This window comes from Emys orbicularis, chromosome 10, assembly GCF_028017835.1.
Source record: "Emys orbicularis isolate rEmyOrb1 chromosome 10, rEmyOrb1.hap1, whole genome shotgun sequence".
NCBI classification, from domain to species: Eukaryota; Metazoa; Chordata; order Testudines; family Emydidae; genus Emys; species Emys orbicularis.
Window position 1 is genome coordinate 54252147 of NC_088692.1, and position 18834 is coordinate 54270980.

General features: G+C 42.2%; 1 protein-coding gene across 1 annotated transcript; it reads right to left on the reverse strand.

Moving 5' to 3' along the window:
• Nucleotides 1-2890: 2890 nt before the first annotated feature.
• FBXO22 (F-box protein 22) lies at nucleotides 2891-16890 on the reverse strand. The gene is made up of 7 exons (XM_065411846.1): nucleotides 16718-16890; nucleotides 14796-14928; nucleotides 12261-12348; nucleotides 8749-8844; nucleotides 7346-7495; nucleotides 5855-6020; nucleotides 2891-4079 (listed from the first exon to the last, which is right to left on the reverse strand). The coding sequence occupies exons 1-7, from the start codon at nucleotides 16819-16821 to the stop codon at nucleotides 3653-3655; spliced, it is 1164 nt and encodes a 387-aa protein (XP_065267918.1). The 5' UTR covers nucleotides 16822-16890; the 3' UTR covers nucleotides 2891-3652.
• Nucleotides 16891-18834: the final 1944 nt, after the last annotated feature.

Consider the following 18834-nt stretch of genomic DNA (forward strand, 5'->3'; position numbering starts at 1 on the left):
TTTTTTAGGTTGTCCTTCAGCAATTCCTTATAACACTTTCCCTTGTCCACCCACGTTACGGTGCCCTTTTTTTCAGCTGAGCGAACAGGACCCGTTTTGGCAGGCAATGGTCTGGCATCCGGACGTGACCAGTCCAGCGGAATTGCTGGTGGATGATCATTGCCTCAATAGTGGTCTTTGCCTCTTCCAGAACACCAATATTAGTGCACCTGTCGTCCCATTTGATCTTCAGAATCTTACGAAGGCAGCGTTGATGGTGCCTCTCAAGGACTTTCAATTGATGTTTATAGGTTGTCCAAGTTTCGGACCCATACAACAATGTTGGGAGAATAACAGCTTGATAAACAAGAAGCTTGGTGTCTGTTCGAATGCCACGATCTTCAAAAACCCTGTGCCATAAACGAGAAAAAGCTACACTGGCACAGCTCAGGTGATGCTGAATTTCTGCATCAATATCTGCCTTGGATGAAAGATGACTTCCAAGGTAGAGGAAATGATCGACATCCTTCAGTCCCACTCCATTGACTTTGATAGATGGGGCATGTAATACTTCATTTGGAGAGGGCTGATAGAGCACTTTAGTTTTCTTGATATTAAGAATGAAATCAAGACAAGCGTAAGCATCGGCAAACACATTCAAGCTAGTCTGAAGATCTTTCTCAGAGTGGGCAAAGATTGCGTTGTCATCAGCATACTGAAGTTCCACAATAGATGTTGTGGAGATCTTACTCTTGGTTTTCAGCCTGCTAAGCCTGAACAGCTTTCCGTCCATTCTGTAAATGATTTCAACGCCAGCTGTAAACTTCCCAGCAATTAGGTAAAGAATGATGGCAATAAAAACCGCAAACATGGTTGGAGCGATGATACATCCCTGTTTGACTCCTGTTTGTACTTTAAAAGGTTCACTCTGGGAGCCAGTGCTGCTCAGAACAGTCGCTTTCATGTTATCATGAAGCAATTTTAGGACACTGATGTATTTATCAGGACATCCAATCTTAGAAAGTACAGTCCAGAGGGCACAGCGATTCACTGAATCAAAGGGATAGCTCAGTGGTTTGAGCATTGGCCTGCTAAACCCAGGGTTGTGAGTTCAATCCTCGAGGGGGCCACTTAGGGATCTGGGGCAAAATCAGTACTTGGTCCTGCTAGTGAAGGCAGGGGGCTGGACTCGATGACCTTTCAAGGTCCCTTCCAGTTCTAGGAGATGGGATATCTCCATTAATTTAAAATTTAAAGGTTTTAGTTAGATCAATGCTCCAGGCAGCATCGCTCTCAGGGTCATGGAGACACGCAAGCCTCTCCACCACTACAAGGTGGTGATCCGTGGAGAGGACAAAAATGATAAACACATACAGACAACATAATCATAACCAGCAAATTACAACCTCCTTTGTACAAGTTTTGGTTCAACTATAGGACCTTGGTTGCAACAATGATCTATACGGTCAGTTTATGTCAATTAATGTCACAGTATGAATTCTTCTAGTTTTAAAAAACCCAAAGAAACAGCCAATACAAGAGCTCTGCCTAAAGCCCATTGATGTCAATGGAAAGACTCCCATTGAATCAACTGAATTTGAATCATAGTCACACATTATAAACTCCTCTATAATAATTTCAATCGTAGAGCAAATGAATACCAAATGCCTGCACTGAAACTCCAGATATCCTCTTCAGGAAAAAAAATCCAATCTGCTGCATTAAGTGTCTGATTAATGAAGAGAACAAAAGCTGCAAGTGGCTCAGAAGCTCTTGTGATCTGAAATACGTGCCCTTTAAAAAGTTCTTATACAAGCTTTCCCTTCAGCTACTGCTGAATTATACTGCTGCTGATTCAGCAAGAATTTCAGCATCATTGACTAGGGAGAGGTATATAATTTTATACCGTAAAGTTTTTGAAGAAACCTGTGACAAATGGGAGCACAAAGAAGAAGGGGGGGAAAAAAGGTGTAAATAGCTGAGGATGAAGAAATACAATATATACATCCAAAGTTAAGTATGGTCACAGCAAAGCAGTACAGTGCTGAGGCTTTACCAAACGCAGGATGGAAGAAATGCAGAAAGCTGATGTTTTCTAAATGCCAAAGTAACATGGTAGAGAATTAAATGATCCACTGACTTCTCCCTCAGGACAAAACAAGCTAGTCCTGATGTAACTGTGAGTATAAATTTCAGTGACAATTTTTCCCTTGACATGTCATATTGCCAAAAATGTTCAAGGTGTATACTATTGATAGTTATTTTCAACAGTTTCCAGAAAAGTAAGCAGTATGTCCCAGAACAAAAAAAGCATCCCTTTCCTACTGAAGATCAAATAACTATAATGGATCAGAATTTTCCTCCCATTTTAGAGCTTTTTGTGATATTTCCCAATCTACCCTGATGCCAACATACAACATAAAGGATAGGACAGTTACCTGATTTGGAATTTAGAGACAGCATGAAATACTACCAAAATATTTGCGTTATACTAAAGCTATACTGTGTTTTGTATAAAATTCTGAATTTATTCTTTCTGACTTTATAAATTCAGTATCTAGTAAAGTTAATATTTTGTCAATCCAGCTGTATTGCTCCGAGTGGGTAATAAGAGAAAAACTGCATTTAAAAACTTAAGCCCAAAGAAGCCTGGGAAAAATTCTCTGTTCATTATAGTAAAAGTGAGAAAAATACAACAAGCAACAACCAAGACCTTTTTGCAAAAACTAATTTATAAAAGAGACATGACTTGGTCTAGGCTTGGCCCACGTTTTAGGGTCAGTAAAAATGTCCAAAAACTTTTAAGGAACTTGAGGCCAATGAAAGTGTTTCCATTTTTATTTTTAAGCTCCTACAGGATGTTTTTAAATGAATAAACAGCCCTTTGCAGCATCTGCAACCTCCACAATGCATCATTGTGCTTGTGCCGGAGAATCTAAGCTGAGAAATGCAAAAGTAAAACAGCAGACACAGTAAAGAGTATGTCAGATACTTAAAATTGTTTTAATCCAAGGTGTTCTTGAAGGGAGTCAGTTTGTAACCTGATAGTTTCCCTTTAAATTGGCTTTTTTCTCTAAAAATAGAAGACACTGTACCTTTTACATATATTTTGTATTTTATTTAATGAACACTTCATGATTATTGCCCAAATATTCTCATTCATTTGACCTAATAAAGAGGTATTATTGCTTGTAGGTAGGGCCCAATTCTGAATCTGGATGGAATGTACATATCTCTGTTGACAGAAGACTCAGGTAAAGGTGGAACCGGACACATACACATCAGTAGCTTTTAAAGACTTCATGTATAAGAGATCACATCAAAATACTGATGGTTCACTTCTCTATACTGTTGAGCGTTTTTGCTGGACTACACTGCCATTTGTGCACTCTTCTAGCCTTAGGAGAAAGAAAGAAGCTTCCTTCTATTGTAAAATTTGAACACATGTACATTTACCTGCAGTTCTGACTTTTGCACAGTATTACACAAAATGCAAAGCTTCCCCATACCTACTGCATTAAACACTATCCTGACTACATGATTTTATAACATTACAAAAGTGATTACTTTAGATTTTGGAAGGTGCTTTTATAGTATGTATGTATTCCAGATTTTTCAGTTTTCTGGAATGGAAACAACCAAGTAGCTCAGCTGGTGTATTTAAAAAACATGTTTAAACTTGGTTTGCTTTAGTTGAACCAAGATGAATAAGAGTCATAACTGTAGTATAACCATGGAGTAGATCATCCTTTATGTCATTGCATTCTCTCAGTATGAAATTCCCAGTGACTATTCGATCACATCCTATTTCTCCATGTCCAAAAAAGCCAAATAGGGGAACATTAGGGAAAAACTTCCTAAATGCATCTGCTTCAAGATTCCTTTTGGTTTTATAATACTGGTATCCTCTGCCAACACACGCAAACATGAACCCAATGGTGTTGTGCTCAGGAATGTTTGCTGCTTTGAGACGCTGCATTGCTGCTTCTACAGTCCGTTCATCAATTACATCCTGGTCTAACAAAACTGTAGCACTCTGTAGCTGGGGTCCACTGAAAGCCAATCCAACCACACCATAGGAATCGCCAGCCTCAGTATTACTGAAAGACAACAGACACCAAATTAGAAAAGATTCCAAAGGAACCGGTCTCGATTTAAATACAAAGGCTGCACTAGAACATTATACAAACTGAACACCCAGTATAGACGACAATATTCTAAAGAGATTTTTTCAGTCACCCACAAAAGCAACAAAGATGCTCCAATAAGTCAAGTCAAAGGCAGACATCCCCTATTCACAAGCCAATGGCAAACCTTTCCTATTCCTCAGCAATGGAAAGATATCCTTCTTGGACATTTGGCATAATGTTCATGGCATATGTTTTCCCTTGGCAAACATACTATAGAACAGCATTCTCCAACTTGCAATACTTATGCACAATGGGGTTTAAAGAGTACTTCAAATCAGAACATTGTCTGAGCATCCATTACTATAGCTACCAGGGCTGTCAATTGCAGTTAAAGCCTATGATTAACTGAAAGTAAAATTAACACGTTAATCGCATACCTGTGGGCGGGGTGGGAGGCACTGGTGGCAGGGGGGCTGGAGCAGCCGTAGCCCACAGCTCCCCAGACAGCGGGGAGGGGGATGGAGCCCAGCACCCCAAACCTCAAGAGCGACTGAAGCCCTGTGCCCCCAGCTCTGACCCTATATTTGAAAATATAGAAAACCCCCAAAATATTTAAATGGTATTCTAATATTGTTTAACAGTTCGATTAAAACTGTGATTAAGATTAATTTTTTTAATCGCTTGACAGACCTAGTAGCTACATATTGAAGCAGCATCTTTTGTAGAGACTGAGGCTAGCAATTTTTTCACAAGTTAGGAATCTCAGGCCACAGAATTTTCAAAAACCCAGGGGATTATCACTGACATCTCAACACCTGACAGGAAGAAATTACGTACACTGGACCCCCTGCTAGAATGCGGGGCTTTGGATCCATGCGTGGTCCCACGTTACTATGGATTCCAATGAAGGTAATTACATTTGGGATCCATGCGCAGTCCCGTGCTATAACCGAATTCGCGCTAGAAAGATGCACATTCTAGCGAGGGTCTGCTGTAGTTGTTTCACATTATAATGGACAAAAATGGAAGTAATACACTTAAGGAATAATTTAACACACAAATTGGAAGACATGATAGCAGCCAGCTATACATACATACATACATACATACATACATACACACACACACACACGATGAAATCTGTAATGTAAAGCTTTTATAAACTGGCTGGCAAGACTGGCCTCCCTAACAATGAGCAATTACAATGTTACTATATAATGCATAATGAGAAAAAAAGAGCACAAAGGCTGAAGAGTAAATCATACAGAAGGCAGAATCGATTTCAAGCAAAGCACTGTCAAACTGGAATAAACTCTCACCAGTAAAGAATCTTCAAAGCAGGAAATGTCCTCTCTAATTCACCTGAAAGTTGCTCTCTAGAATCCAAGATTTAAAACTACTTTTTGTAACAGGCCACAAAGCAAAGCCATGTGACAAAGTCTACAGCTTTTCCTACTAGAGTACACAGCAGCAGCAGCCCTGTATCATCTTTCCTATTACATATTTCACTGTGATTTCAAGACTTTCCTTAATACTTCATTACTACTATGAAAAACAACACTGGTTAGAAAAAGGAAGTCCTTGGATATTTCTTCTCCCCGCATAAAAATGACATCACTGTGCTTGGATGGTGCCTTTCACAGATGTCTGACTCAGCCCTATTCACAGAGGTTTCATGTCCAGTGCTGTACCCTGCTACGATTCCACAATGTTTCATCACAAATTAACTTGAAAGAGATACCCACTTCTCAGAGGTCAGTGACGTCAAGCTCTCCACATACCCCCCAGCCAAGATGATACTTTTTTCATTTAAAGGATTGATTATCTGATTAAGAAACCGATTAGCTCCCGGCTTCCAGGAATTGTAGACAAATAGAAGAACCACACGGAGCTCTGGATTATTTTTAAGACCTGGGAATACAAAACAAAAAATAAAATTTTTTACCTTTAAGGCAGGGTTTCAGTCTCTGAAATCCAAGCATTTGAATTATTCTCATTATATTTATTTTACACCTACCCACAAACACATTCAGTAATGCTGCCTAGCTCACTGCTGTCGCAGCATTGGGGAAAAGCAAGTCATCCTGTGCCCTCAAGTGGTGGGCTGGACAGTTTGCATTTTCGAAGATATATATTTATTGAGCTAGATAGATAGATAGATATACACACCCACCCACCCACCCATTAATGAATGCTGAGATTCTCCTCTATAGTGCTCAAAAGCTGGCTCTGTTAGCACTATAGAGGAGAATCTCAGCATTCATTAATGGGTGAGTGTGTGTGTGTGTGTATATATATATATATATATATATATATATATACATACACACACACACACACCCACCCATTAATATGTGTGTGTATATATATATATATATATATATATAGCACTATAGAGGAGAATCTCAGCATTCATAATGTATATATATATATATACACACACACACACACCCATTAATGAATGCTGAGATTCTCCTCTATAGTGCTCAAAAGCTGGCTCTGTTAGCAGAAGGACTGTACAAACCCCTTCTAGCTCTCATCGACTCCCTCAATATTTAGCTTTTTGGGTTTTTCCAGTCACAGATGAGGTACCTGTCAATTCGCAGAAGTGAGCAAGCTCATACACAAACTGGCCAAATTACTCTTCACAAGCAAGACATTTTGCTGAGCACATAGTGTGTTGACTGTACATTACGTATATATTCCCCTGGGGATTCTTGCTCTCCTCCCCGCACCGCTGCTCCTCACCATGGCATACAATTTGGGGACTATGGATGTTGAAGTATGAAACAAAACAAAAAAACCACCCTGAGCCCCAGTTTAAAAAAACCAAACAATCCAGTTGCACAGTCCTGATTATTGTGTGATGACTGTTCAATAATGCAGGAAGCTACCAAAAGAGAATGACTGTATCCAGGATTGCAACATCCCCACTCATGCACTGAGCTGGAACAACAGGATTGCTCAAATGTAACTGAAGAGATCCAAGATCACCTCTCAAGATTACACTTTGTACTTTAGTACCCTGCTGGGGGGACAAAGTTATCAATCACTGGCAGCCTTGCATTTTTGCATTTATATGGTGGTCCATGCTTCCAGGGAACCTGGCCCACCCACCCAGCCAGGAGGCAACTTGAGTTTTGCAGTCACAAATACAGCAACTCACTTCACACAGAGCCCCTACAAAACTGAGGCTACAGCACACAAAGTATTTGATATAAAATTAAATGACTTGCCTGATTCAGTCAATTTGCTTTCATCAAAGACTTTAAAAAAGTGGAAGGTATGGATTTTCACACCATCAATTTTAGGGAACAATAAAGCAAAGCCAGCTTCACCGTCTTCGATTTCTTTAGGTCGATTGCTGCTTGAGCCCATTGGAGTAACTGATAAAGAAGCATAATGTGAATATCTTGTTTATTTTGATTAAAATACTTTTGCCTACGTAATGACATACATAAAGGGAAACTGGGTAAAAAAAACAGGATGCAGGTGCTTTTGAAAATATTACCTATGGTCAAGTTGAAAGTTAGTCAATTTAAAAACAAAGTCTCATTTGGTACAGCTGACCCCTGCAAATTTCTGTGGGTTTACAACCATGTGTTCATACTTTTAAAAAGTGATGACTCACTCAAACTGGGGAGAGTATATACAAAGAGTCAAATGCACAAGTAAACTGAAAATAAAGGAAAATTCCCTCCAAATTCTTTCAGTGATAGCCATTGCATGTCCCTTGTAACACAGAAAGTGAAAAAAAAAAATTCACGCACGCTTGTGCGAATTCTGCCATTTTTAAATCCATTGTGTTTCTTTAAATTTTGAACAACCAGATCCAGGGAAGTTTGGCCAAGTAATCTGGATCAATGAGTTTATTAGAGATAGACTCCTCAAATATGGGAGATTTTCTTAACATACACCTAGGGGACTGGTCAGAAACATGACCCCAACCAAAAAATGTAATGTGTGCTTCATGCCATCCTCTGCCAAGGAGATACAGAGAGTACAGCCTATGACCTCTCTGCATAGTCACCTCTTATTTTGTAGATGCAGTCATATCAAAGATTAAGAAATGTGAATACTGTATAACTTGCTTGGACACAAAGTATCACTTGGATCTTAAAATAATGAAAACACCATAATAATTGGGTGAGGAAGCTAATACGATCATAGAGTTTATAGTGCTTTCCGAAGTTTGTGTCTGAAATCCCATAAATCATGTCTGAGTTGGTCAAGTCTGCTATACCATTGACCTTTATATGTGACTGCTGAGCAGGTTTCTCCAGAAGAAATTCCATAATAGCCATCAGCTGATACTGAGGCCTTTGATCCTAGTTCAAATAACTAGCACATCCAATTTTTTCCAAAGTCAGTCTTTTCTATGCAGACTGAAAAATGTGAGTTTAAGAATTTTCAAGTCACACCATATAACTTAGCAGCACTGTCACGAATTCTTTAAACTGTGGTAGACATTAAGCAATTTGGAATTAGTAGACAGTGAGATACTAGTATAGTCTACATACAAATCTGTAGGACTGTGCCTCAGTTTGAGAGCATTTGGGAGTCTAATAAATAGTAGTCTGTAAAAGTTAACCATTTGGTATATATCTTGAAATCAGGCTGTTATATTGCTTCCTCTTACCTACAATTCCAGGAGCGACCAGTCCCAGAACTTGGCATCGTTTTGGCAACAGCTTTTCTAGTGCAATTGCTGTTTCTTTACTATTTCTTTTCCTTGCTGTAACAAAAGAGGAGGAAAAACTAAGGCACAGAAAGGTTAAAGTGATTGGCCACAGGTTACATAGAGCCTCTGTCTGTACTCAAAGACCTCTACCCTAAGCAGCAATAGAATTGACTTTGCATATGGATTAAAACAGTGCCTTACCATCAAACCAATGCAGCTCATTGGCCACCTCATTCAGCACATGACAAATCCTATACAGCTAATGTACACAGAATAGGAAGAACTAAATATCCTGAGTAGGATGAGGTAAAAAATGAGTTCTAGTACTCCCTGATGTATAATTATTATTAGGACTGTCAAGCGATTAAAAAATTAATCGTGATTAATCGTGCTCTTAAACAATAGAATACCATTTATTTAAATATTTTGGGGTGTTTTCTACATTTTCCAATACAGTAACTCTTCACTTAACGTGGTCCCGGTTAACGTTGTTACGTTGCTCTGTGTGTGTGAGAAAGAGGGGTGCTAATGTCAGGGTGTCGTCCCCGTCCCCCCCGCTCCTTTACCCCATCTCCACAGAGCAGTGGCAGGGACACGACAGGGCTCAGGATGCAGGGAGCTTGCTGGCAGCAGCTGCTGTCTCAACTCGCTGATCAACTTAAAAAGGCAATGTACTTAGAGTGGGGTCAGTGTACTTAAAGGGGCAATACGCGTCTCTTTCTCACACACAGGGTGTATGTTTCTGTCTCTCTCTGCCATGCTGTCTCCTCTCCCTCCATTAGTGCTGCCTTGCAGAGTGTGAGGCTACATTAACAATATGTGACCCCTTGAGGGCTCAGTTGAGTGCTAGTTCATCATTTAGCAGTAAGGCATTCCCTGGGAAATATCCCACCCTCTGACTCCTCCACCTCAACCAAGCTTCACAATCATCATTGCTGTGAACAGCATTAAAATGTTTGTTTAAAACTTACACACACACACACACACACACACACACACACACTTACTTAGGCAAAAGAAATTTCCCTGGAACCTAACCCCCCATTTACATTAATTCTTAAGCAAATGCAATTTCCCTATAACATCGTTTCACTTAAAATAGCATTTTTCAGGAACATAACTACAACATTAAGCGAGGAGTTACTGTATATTGATTTCAATTACATCAGAATACAAAGTGTACAGTGCTCTTTATATTTATTCTTTATTACAAATATTACAAATATTTGCACTGTAAAGAACAAAAGAAATAGTATTTTTCAATTCACCTAATACAAGTACTGTAGTGCAATCTCTTTATCATGGAAGTTGAACTTATAAATGTAGAATTATGTACAAAAAAATCCCGCATTCAAAACAAAACAATGTTAAACTTTAGAGCCTACAAGTCCACTCAGTCCTACTTCTTTGTTCAGCCAATCACTCAGACAAATAAGTTTGTTTACATTTGCAGAAAATAATGCTGCCTGCTTCTTGTTTACAATGTCATCTGAAAGTGAGAACAGGCATTTGCATGGCACTATTGTAGCTGGCATCTCAAGATATTTACATGCCAGATGTGCTAAAGATTCATATGTCCCTTGATGCTTCAACCACCATTCCAGAGGACATGCCTGATAACTATCCAAAGCAGTGCGGACGAACGCCTGTTCATTTCCATCACCAGCAGAAGGTTGATTTTTTGTTGTTGGTGGTGGTTTGGGTTCTGTAGTTTCCACATCAGAGTGTTGTTCTTTTAAGACTTCTGAAAGCATGCTCCACACCTCGTCCCTCTCAGATTTTGGAAGGCACTTTAGATTCTTAAATCTTGGGCTGAGTGCTGTAGCTACCTTTAGAAATTTCACACACCTGTTCTCACTTTCAGGTGATATTGTAATTGAGTGGACAGCATTATACAAACTTGTTTCTCTTAGTGATTGGCTGAACAAGAAGTAGGACTGACTGGACTTGCAGGCTCTAAAGTTTTACATTGTTACATAACTGCATTCAAAAAACAAAACAAACAAAAAATCTACATTTGTAAGTTGCACTTTCATGATAAAGAGATTGTACTACAGTACTTGTATGAGGTGAATTGAAAAATACTATTTATTTTGTTTTATCATTTTTACAGTGCAAACATTTGTAATCAAAAATAATATAAAGTGAGCACTGTATGCTTTGTATTCTGTGTTATAATTGAAATCAATATACACCTCTACCCCGATATTACGTGACCCGATATAACACAAATTCGGATAGAACGCGGTAAAGCAGTGCTCCAGGGGGGCGGGGCGGGGCTGCGCACTCCGGTGGATCAAAGCAAGTTCGATATATGCGGTTTCACCTATAACAAGGTAAGATTTTTTGGCTCCCAAGGACAGCATTATATCGAGATAGAGGTGTATGTGAAAATGTAGAAAAAGATTTAGGTATTCTATTGTTTAACAGTGCAATTAATCGCGATTAACTTTTTTGAGTTAATCACGTGAGTTAACTGTGATTAATCAACAGCCCTAATTATTATATGAATCTATATAGATAGGGCCCTACCAAATTCAAGGTCCATTTTGGTAAATTTCACGATCATAGGATTTAAAAAATCTTAAATTTCACAGTTTCAGATATTTAAATCTGAAATTTCATGGTGTTTTAGCCATGGTGGTCCCGACCCAAAAGGGTATTGTGGGGGGCAGTTGCAAGGCTACTGCATTGGGGATGCAATATTGCCACTTCTGCACCGCTTCTGACGGCGGGGGTAACTTCAGAACTGGGCTCCCAACCAGCAGCTGCAGAGCTTCCTGCAGCCAGGGGAGGTTCCCAGAGGTGGGTCTGACCCAGCCCCAAGAGCGGACCGTGCAGGGGAAGAGGAAGTCCCATCCCTCTTCAGTCCAGCTGGACTAGCAGCTGGAGCCCGGCGCAATGCAGGAATGCCTGGCCGGTGCACCCCCAGCCCGGCCCCTCTCCAGGCCCAGCACTTGTGGGTTTAAGGGGCTTTGGTCTGTCTGTCTGTGTGTCTGGGAGGGGAAGGGAAGAGGACAGAGAACCAAAGCGCTCTGGGGGCATTCGCCTACCCTGACCCCCTGCAAAAAATGACAAACCCCGCCCCTCACTATACCATGCTGCCCTCACTTCTGTGCTGATGGTGGCGCTGCCTTCAGAGCTGGGCACCGGGCCAGCAGCTGCTGCTCTCCACTCTCCAGATGCCCAGCTCTGAAGGCAGCACAGAAGTAAGGGTGGCAATTCTGTGACCCTCCTACAATTCCGTATTTCATGGTTCACAACATGTTTTTTCATGGCTGTGAATTTGGTAGGGCCCTATATATAGAATCGCCTACATTTACATGGATCACATCTCTTGACGCAAACACAAGGTGACAATGCCCTCTTGACAATATCACATTACCTGATTGTTTTTCTTTAAGCATCCTACTCCATTACAGTTGTACATGACAAGGTTTTCTTAAAGTATAGATAGGATTTATACATACCCCTCTTTTGTCTGTGACACTCTTCATATCCAATGAAAGTCTCTGCATCTGCTATGTAAAGTACTATTTGTGGCAGCACATGCACATTCTGTAAAGTACAAAAAGATAAATGAAAACACAGTATAAGAAAAGCAGACTCTGCTACCTAACTGCAGGCTGCCACACCTTTGTCCCACAAAGAAAACCAAAATGAACTAGAGGCAAGAGAGGGAGATTCCTGGAAGTCAGTGATAGGAAAGATCTGGCTATGACAAGCATGGGTACATCTCTAGTGCCTTTTCTCAAAGAACCTCAGTGCACTTTACTGACATTAATTCTCATAACTGGCCAAACAGCTGTCAGATGGTAACAACTTTGTCACTACTGATATAGCCCACATTTGTGGCCCTAAAGGCAGAGCACTCCATGTTCAGTTGTAAATCCCTAGAGCCATCCAGTTACCACTTCAAGAGCTGATTTTTTTATTTATATATATATAAAAACAATAAATCTGTCCAACTGTAGTGATTTGTACACTTGTGTTTCTAGAGAAATATTCTATTTAAATATTCATTGATGTTTGGAACTAGAAATACTTTACTCTTTGATATTCGGTGGTCCAAGTTCTCTAAAGTTTGTATCAGTAGCAGAGAACGTCACCTGCTTCAGCTTCGCTCATTTTAAAGTGCTATAAACCATGCATTGATCATTCTCCAGTGTATATTTAAGTAAGGAGTTAGAACTTTTAAAATTTTTAGATGAAAAATGAGGGCTTATATTCTCCAGAATGCTGAAAAAAATGGGACCCCAGACTTGTCACAGATAACTTACTACCTGCCACTGTTTCCAAGTCGGTACTGCTGTCTGCCTGGTTAGACACAATTGCTTAAAATTCTCTCAAATTAAGGATCAGTATCAACATAAGAATATATTTTAAAATGAACTTTCCTTACCATTTTATCACGATCACCTTAAACTCAAATGAAAATTTACAATCCAGTTTAAAAACTGGAATCCTGCCTATTACAGCCTGGCCCAGTCCCACTCTCTGAACAGACACCAGTCTGGAATGAGTGGACCTAACCCACTGGATCCAATGTGTGTCTAACCGCCTTGGGTCTCAGCAGTGACCAGTCAGTGTTTGTAGCTGTGCGTCTCTCAGGCACACTCCCAAGCGCAGACCCCATGTCTGGCACTCTTCCTGGGTAGTGGGGCCCTGCAATCCAGCTGCCTGGACTTGGGAATCAATGCCACAGCCTTCCTGAACTCCCAATTGCTTAGACATGTTACCTCCAGAATTCACCTGGCTTGGGAGCTCTGGCTGCTAGCTAAACTCTTCTGGGACAATGTGGCAGAGAAGCAAAGAACACAGGCTTAGCAAAGGAACTTCTTAACTACAGACATTTTTCTCTTAAAAAGCATTAGCGAGTTAAAGAGAACACAAAAACAAACAAAATCCTGACCACAGTCCCCCCCGCTCCAAGTCTGATCTCTCCCCTTCTGAGTGTCTTGGCTTTGGACAGTGTCCTTAGGCTTGGCAGCCCTTCCTGCCCTCTTTAGTTTGGTCTTTTTACCTGTGCCAGTGGACTGGCCCCCTTGCTTAGAGAAACACCTCTCTTTTAAAACAGTCTCTGCTTCCTTTGTTTCACGTGCTTCAGCTGGTGCAGTCCTTCCTCCTCCCAAATTCAAAGTCAATGGTCCTACCAATAGAACCCCGCCATCGTTTCAGCAGGGAAGAGTCATTCAATGTTGATTGCCCCTGATTGCTGTCACAGCTTTCCCCACTCCCGCGGATGCTCTAATCCACACAAGAACTTGCAAGACAACATTAAGGTAACACTTCAAAATGAAGGTTACAATACAAAGCAGAACTCCTGAAATACAATGGGGATCACAAAACAAAATGGGGTTCTCTGACTTCAAGGGGTAAAGGGGTCAAGACCAGAAAAAATAAATCAAAATATGTCTCATTTGTATGACCAAACCAAGCTTTATAATGTCTTTTTAGTGAAAGAGTCAGACAAATCATGAAACTGCATAATGTGATGCTTAAGGCCAAATGGCTGAACATTCCGTAACCATAAAACAGCTGTATAAGGACATAAGAACATGAGAGCAGTCATACTGGGTCAGACCAAAGGTCCATCTAGCCCAGTATCCTGTCTTCCAACAGTGGCCAATGCCAAGTGCCCCAGAGGGAATTGACAGAATAGGTAATCAAGTGGGTGACAGAGGATGGATCACTTAATGATTACCTGTTCTGTTCATTCCCTCTGGGGCACTTGGCATTGGCCACTGTCGGAAAACAGGATACTGGGCTAGATGGACCTTTGGTCTGATGCAGTGTGGCCACTCTTACGTTCTTATGTCCTTATACAGCTGTGTATAGATATGAATTGAAACTTAAAATGTGCACTACAACATCAGTATGGAAGAACTGACTTTAGAAAAATGTATCACCACAGACTCACAAGCGTGCACGTGGATTATACCACAGTAGTTAGAAATTCAATTGGAATGGCCAATGTATGCAGTTAACAGTGGTATTTTACCTACCTCAAGTTCTTCGGCTAATGCACGGACCAGTGAATGACTATCAGATGGACCAGGCTCAAGTGAAGAGACCCACGCAATGCTCTGCTGTGTTCTCAGTAATCTACGGGCACATTCTCTCCATAACCGGCAAACACTAAAATACAAAAATTTACTACAGTATACAAAAAGGAATTTTAGCAGCTGTCAACCTTTTTTTTTTTTTTTTTTTAATTTTTGACTTGGAAGTATCTATCCCACATTCTTATGAGAAACTCTTGCACTTAAAAAAAAAAGATCAAATTTAAATCACAAAGTGTAAATTGTTGATTGTTCTTTAATAGATATTAGTAGAAAACCAAACTGAATGCATTATTTGCATGGGTATTGTTTTAAGATTTGTTTCTGAATTTCAAAAAATGCCAGCAATTTTGATAATGAATTGCCTTGTTCAGTACCAGTCACAATAAATTACCAAATAATGTGTCTGGGGTAGCTGGTCAAAAGAGCATATTGAACAATTCATTCCCAGCTCCTCTCTACAGCACAAATATATAAATCAGCAAAACAAAATGCTGTCAAAGTACAGAGAAGGTAACCTTGTTTTCTGCTGAAAGTGTCTAGGGACGACATACTTTCAGATTTGTTCACTAAGTCTATTCTTCTGACTCCTAATGATGGAGTTCAGTGGCAACAGAACTCAATGTATATAAAGAACATAGTGATGTGCCATTTTAAGTTTCTCTCCAAAAATAAACAATGTTAATTTGAGACATTCAAAACAAAACAAGGCCTCGCAATTCATTTAATATAATCAGTTTGTTTTAAAAACAAACTCGTCAAGCAACTACAAAACTCCTCCTTACAGAGTGCGTGTGTCTGACAGTTACAGCTCTACTAACCATAACAGCACAGCGCTGCTAGGGCTCCTTCGATCCGAAGAGCTCAAAATACTTGTCAACACTTACAAACGTGGCAAGCACTATCACGAGCTTCACCCAAAGCTAGGCGGCTGCGTGGGACAGCAACAGAGAACTAGATAAGCAACAACCCCGGAGTGGCAGCACCGCGGACTCTGTCGCAGCTTGGCTGAAGTAAAGAGCGCGGTTTTTAAGCCATTCTGAGGACGGGGCTGACTTCAAGGGCTGGTCTACACTAACCCCCCCACTTCGGACTAAGGTACGCAAATTCAGCTACGTTAATAACGTAGCTGAATTCGAAGTACCTTAGTCCGACGTTACCGCGGTCCAGACGCGGCAGGAAGGCTCCCCCGTCGATGCTGCGTACTCCGCTCGCCGAGCTGGAGTACCAGCGTCGAAGGCGAGCACTTCCGGGATCGATCCGGGGCACTTCCGGGATCGATCCGGGATCGATTTATCGCGTCTTAACCAGACGCGATAAATCGAACTCAGAAAATCGATTGCTTACATCCGGACCCGGATGTAAGTGAAGACGTACCCCAAGAGAAGCTGGGAAACGCGGGCTGTTCCCGCAACGCATCCCCTGCCCACCTCCCTGCAGAAGCAGCGAGGCCTGATCAGCCCGGAGCAGGGCCGAGTCCAGCCCTTGCTTCCTCTTACACATTGTTCTCGGGACTTGAAGCCTGTGCGTTGGCTTCACGTCACCCCGGCCACGGGCCCAGCCGTTCCCCCGCCGGCGCGGGGAGTGACTCGCTCGCGTCACAGGCCCGGGCACGCGCTCCTCGGAGCGTGCTCTTGGATCCCAAACTGTCCTCGGGCTCCGCCCTACGCACGGGGCGGGGAACAACCGGGGGCTCGGTTCCGGGGGCGGGCGAGGGCCCAGGCAGGAGATCGGGGCACAGCCAGCTCCCAGGGCGACACCGGGGCTGTCTGAGGGAAGGAGCTGGGACGCGAGGGTTCAGCCCGCGGGGGCAAACGCCAACTCCCCCGGTGCGGATCGAGGGGAAGCCCGAGGCCGGTCCTCACCAGGCCGCCCGCAGCAATGCCTTGGTGGGCAGGAAGCTCAGGATCCGCTCCACCACCTCAGCCAGGTTACTCAGCACGTAGGCCCCTTTGCCGTCCGACTCCATGGCAACGGCCACCCACGCCTCTGCTCCCAGCGCCTGCCTCGCGCACCAAGAAGCGGGCTAGGAGCCGGAAGCTCCTGGCAGCGGCGCATTCCGATTGCGTCATCCGCACAGACCCCCCCACTTCCGGTCTCCGCCTCCAGAGCACGTGACCAGCCACAAAGCGCTTCCCTGGTGTGGGAATGGTGCGTGTGCCGACCCGGGCGGCTAACGTCTGCGAAGTGACCACGTGACATTACGACAGACGCTGGAGCCGTTACTTCCAGGTCTTGGCGATGGGGGCTGGGGCATATGTGACTGATCCAGTCCGGAGAGCCGTGGGTTCGGTTCCCTGCTCAGTTATGGCCTTCATGTCTGATCTTGGGCAAGTCTCTTAGCATCGCCGTGACTCCTGTCCAGTTGTACTCTGGGGACAGCAGCAGGGCCCAGCCCCACAGGGGCTGAGGACAAATACCTTAAGGTTGTGGTGTGGTTTGTTGTTAACGCTCCCGGGGACGGGGTAGGGAGAGACAGTTATGCCTCTGCCTGCGCCTGGGGAGTGGGGCTGGGTGGAGGCAGTTTTAGAATTAGAGAGTACTGGGGAGGGGGTGTGGCAGCCTAAGCCCCAGCCCACAAGAGGCAAACAGGCTTTAGGAGCGTGCAGTGCCTCATGCCTAGATGCTCTCCCTTTACATCCTGTCCAAGCATTGCACTGTAGGTGAAGAACGCACTGCACTAGGAAAGGGGAATCTATCAGCTATGGGTCAGACCACTGGCATAACAAGAATCCAGCCTAAAAGCTGCATTAACTGGGCCTGGAACAAGTGGACTGATGTGAGAAAGTAAAAGCTACACATTCTCCTCTGCTCCTCAAAAAAACCTACCACACCTTCCTGCCTCAAGGTGTTTGTTCCAGGCTCAGTTACATATATAAGTGAGTGATTTTAAGGCACAGGCTGTAGCTGGATTAGAGTTGATCAACTGCCCTTCTCAACCTAAGTGAATAAGAAAAACGGACACAAACCTCCAGCAGCACATCTTAAGGTAAAATTCTCCCCACCCCACACAACATTTTACTTTATAGAGAAGTAACTGTTAAGCCAACTGCACAGTTCTCTGGCAGGAAAGGGGGGGGGGAGAAATGAAAAAAATTTAAAACCACATACAAAAAAAAGCAGGTAAAGGAGATTTGGGCAGCTGTAGTACCAAACACTGCTTTTTAAGTGTCCTTTAAGAAACCTGAAGAAGCTCTGTTTAGCTCAAAAGCTTGTCTATCTCTTCCACCAACAAAAGATGTTTCAAGATCTCAAACACCTTTTCTCTCTCATATCCTAGGACTAACAACTACAACACTGTAAACAACTTTCAGAAATGGTCAGCAGTTTCTATGTTAATGTCCCTTTAATGCAGGAGATTTCTATATGGAGAATAAGACTTGAAAGTTACTTTAGTGTCACCTATATTGAAGGTGACATTTCCTCTACCCACATGCAGCTCAAACTGCTGAAGATAGAACCATTTTTGTCCTAGACTCCCATATGACATTGCCACTGTAAGTTAAAGTAGAGTTGAGGTGCACTCTAATGCATTTTTAATTCTTTAGGTTTAGAAAGATTTTTCCATTTTTGCAAGGTAAATGGGGATCAAACTCTCATATGCTCTTACTGCAAAACAATTATTTTGTTTCCTGTTTCTGATTTAGATTGTGAACTCAAAGCTGGGATTGTTTTAGTTGTTTAACAAAGGGCAATTGTGGGGTAGCCCAGCATTCAGTGCTGTCTGCTTCTATTTACCAAATGAGGCAGGTTTGGCTACATGGCTAATGATTTTCAACTCTGTCTGATTGTGATTGTGTAGGCTTTTGGCTTTCCTAGCATTCACTCAAGATTAGAGGATTAGTTGAGGGCTGGTATTGGAGGCTTGATTCCAAGAAAGTTAAGGTGTTTGGATGAGGAGGAAGATATTAAGAGAAGTGGAAGATTGAATCTGATTGCTTTCCTCCCATTTGCTCACTTGTTGGTTAACAAGACATGCAGT

What these genes read in the sequence shown, in the direction of transcription:
- FBXO22 (XM_065411846.1), bottom strand. Translation starts at nt 16,821, where the DNA reads ATGGAGTCGGACGGCAAAGGGGCCTACGTGCTGAGTAACCTGGCTGAG. An exon ending in GCATTGCTGCGGGCGGCCTG is followed by an intron (nt 14,929 to 16,717) that starts GTGAGGACCGGC and finishes TTTGTATTTTAG; the next exon opens with TGTTTGCCGGTTATGGAGAG. An exon ending in AAGCAAATTGACTGAATCAG is followed by an intron (nt 6,021 to 7,345) that starts GCAAGTCATTTA and finishes TTGTATTCCCAG; the next exon opens with GTCTTAAAAATAATCCAGAG.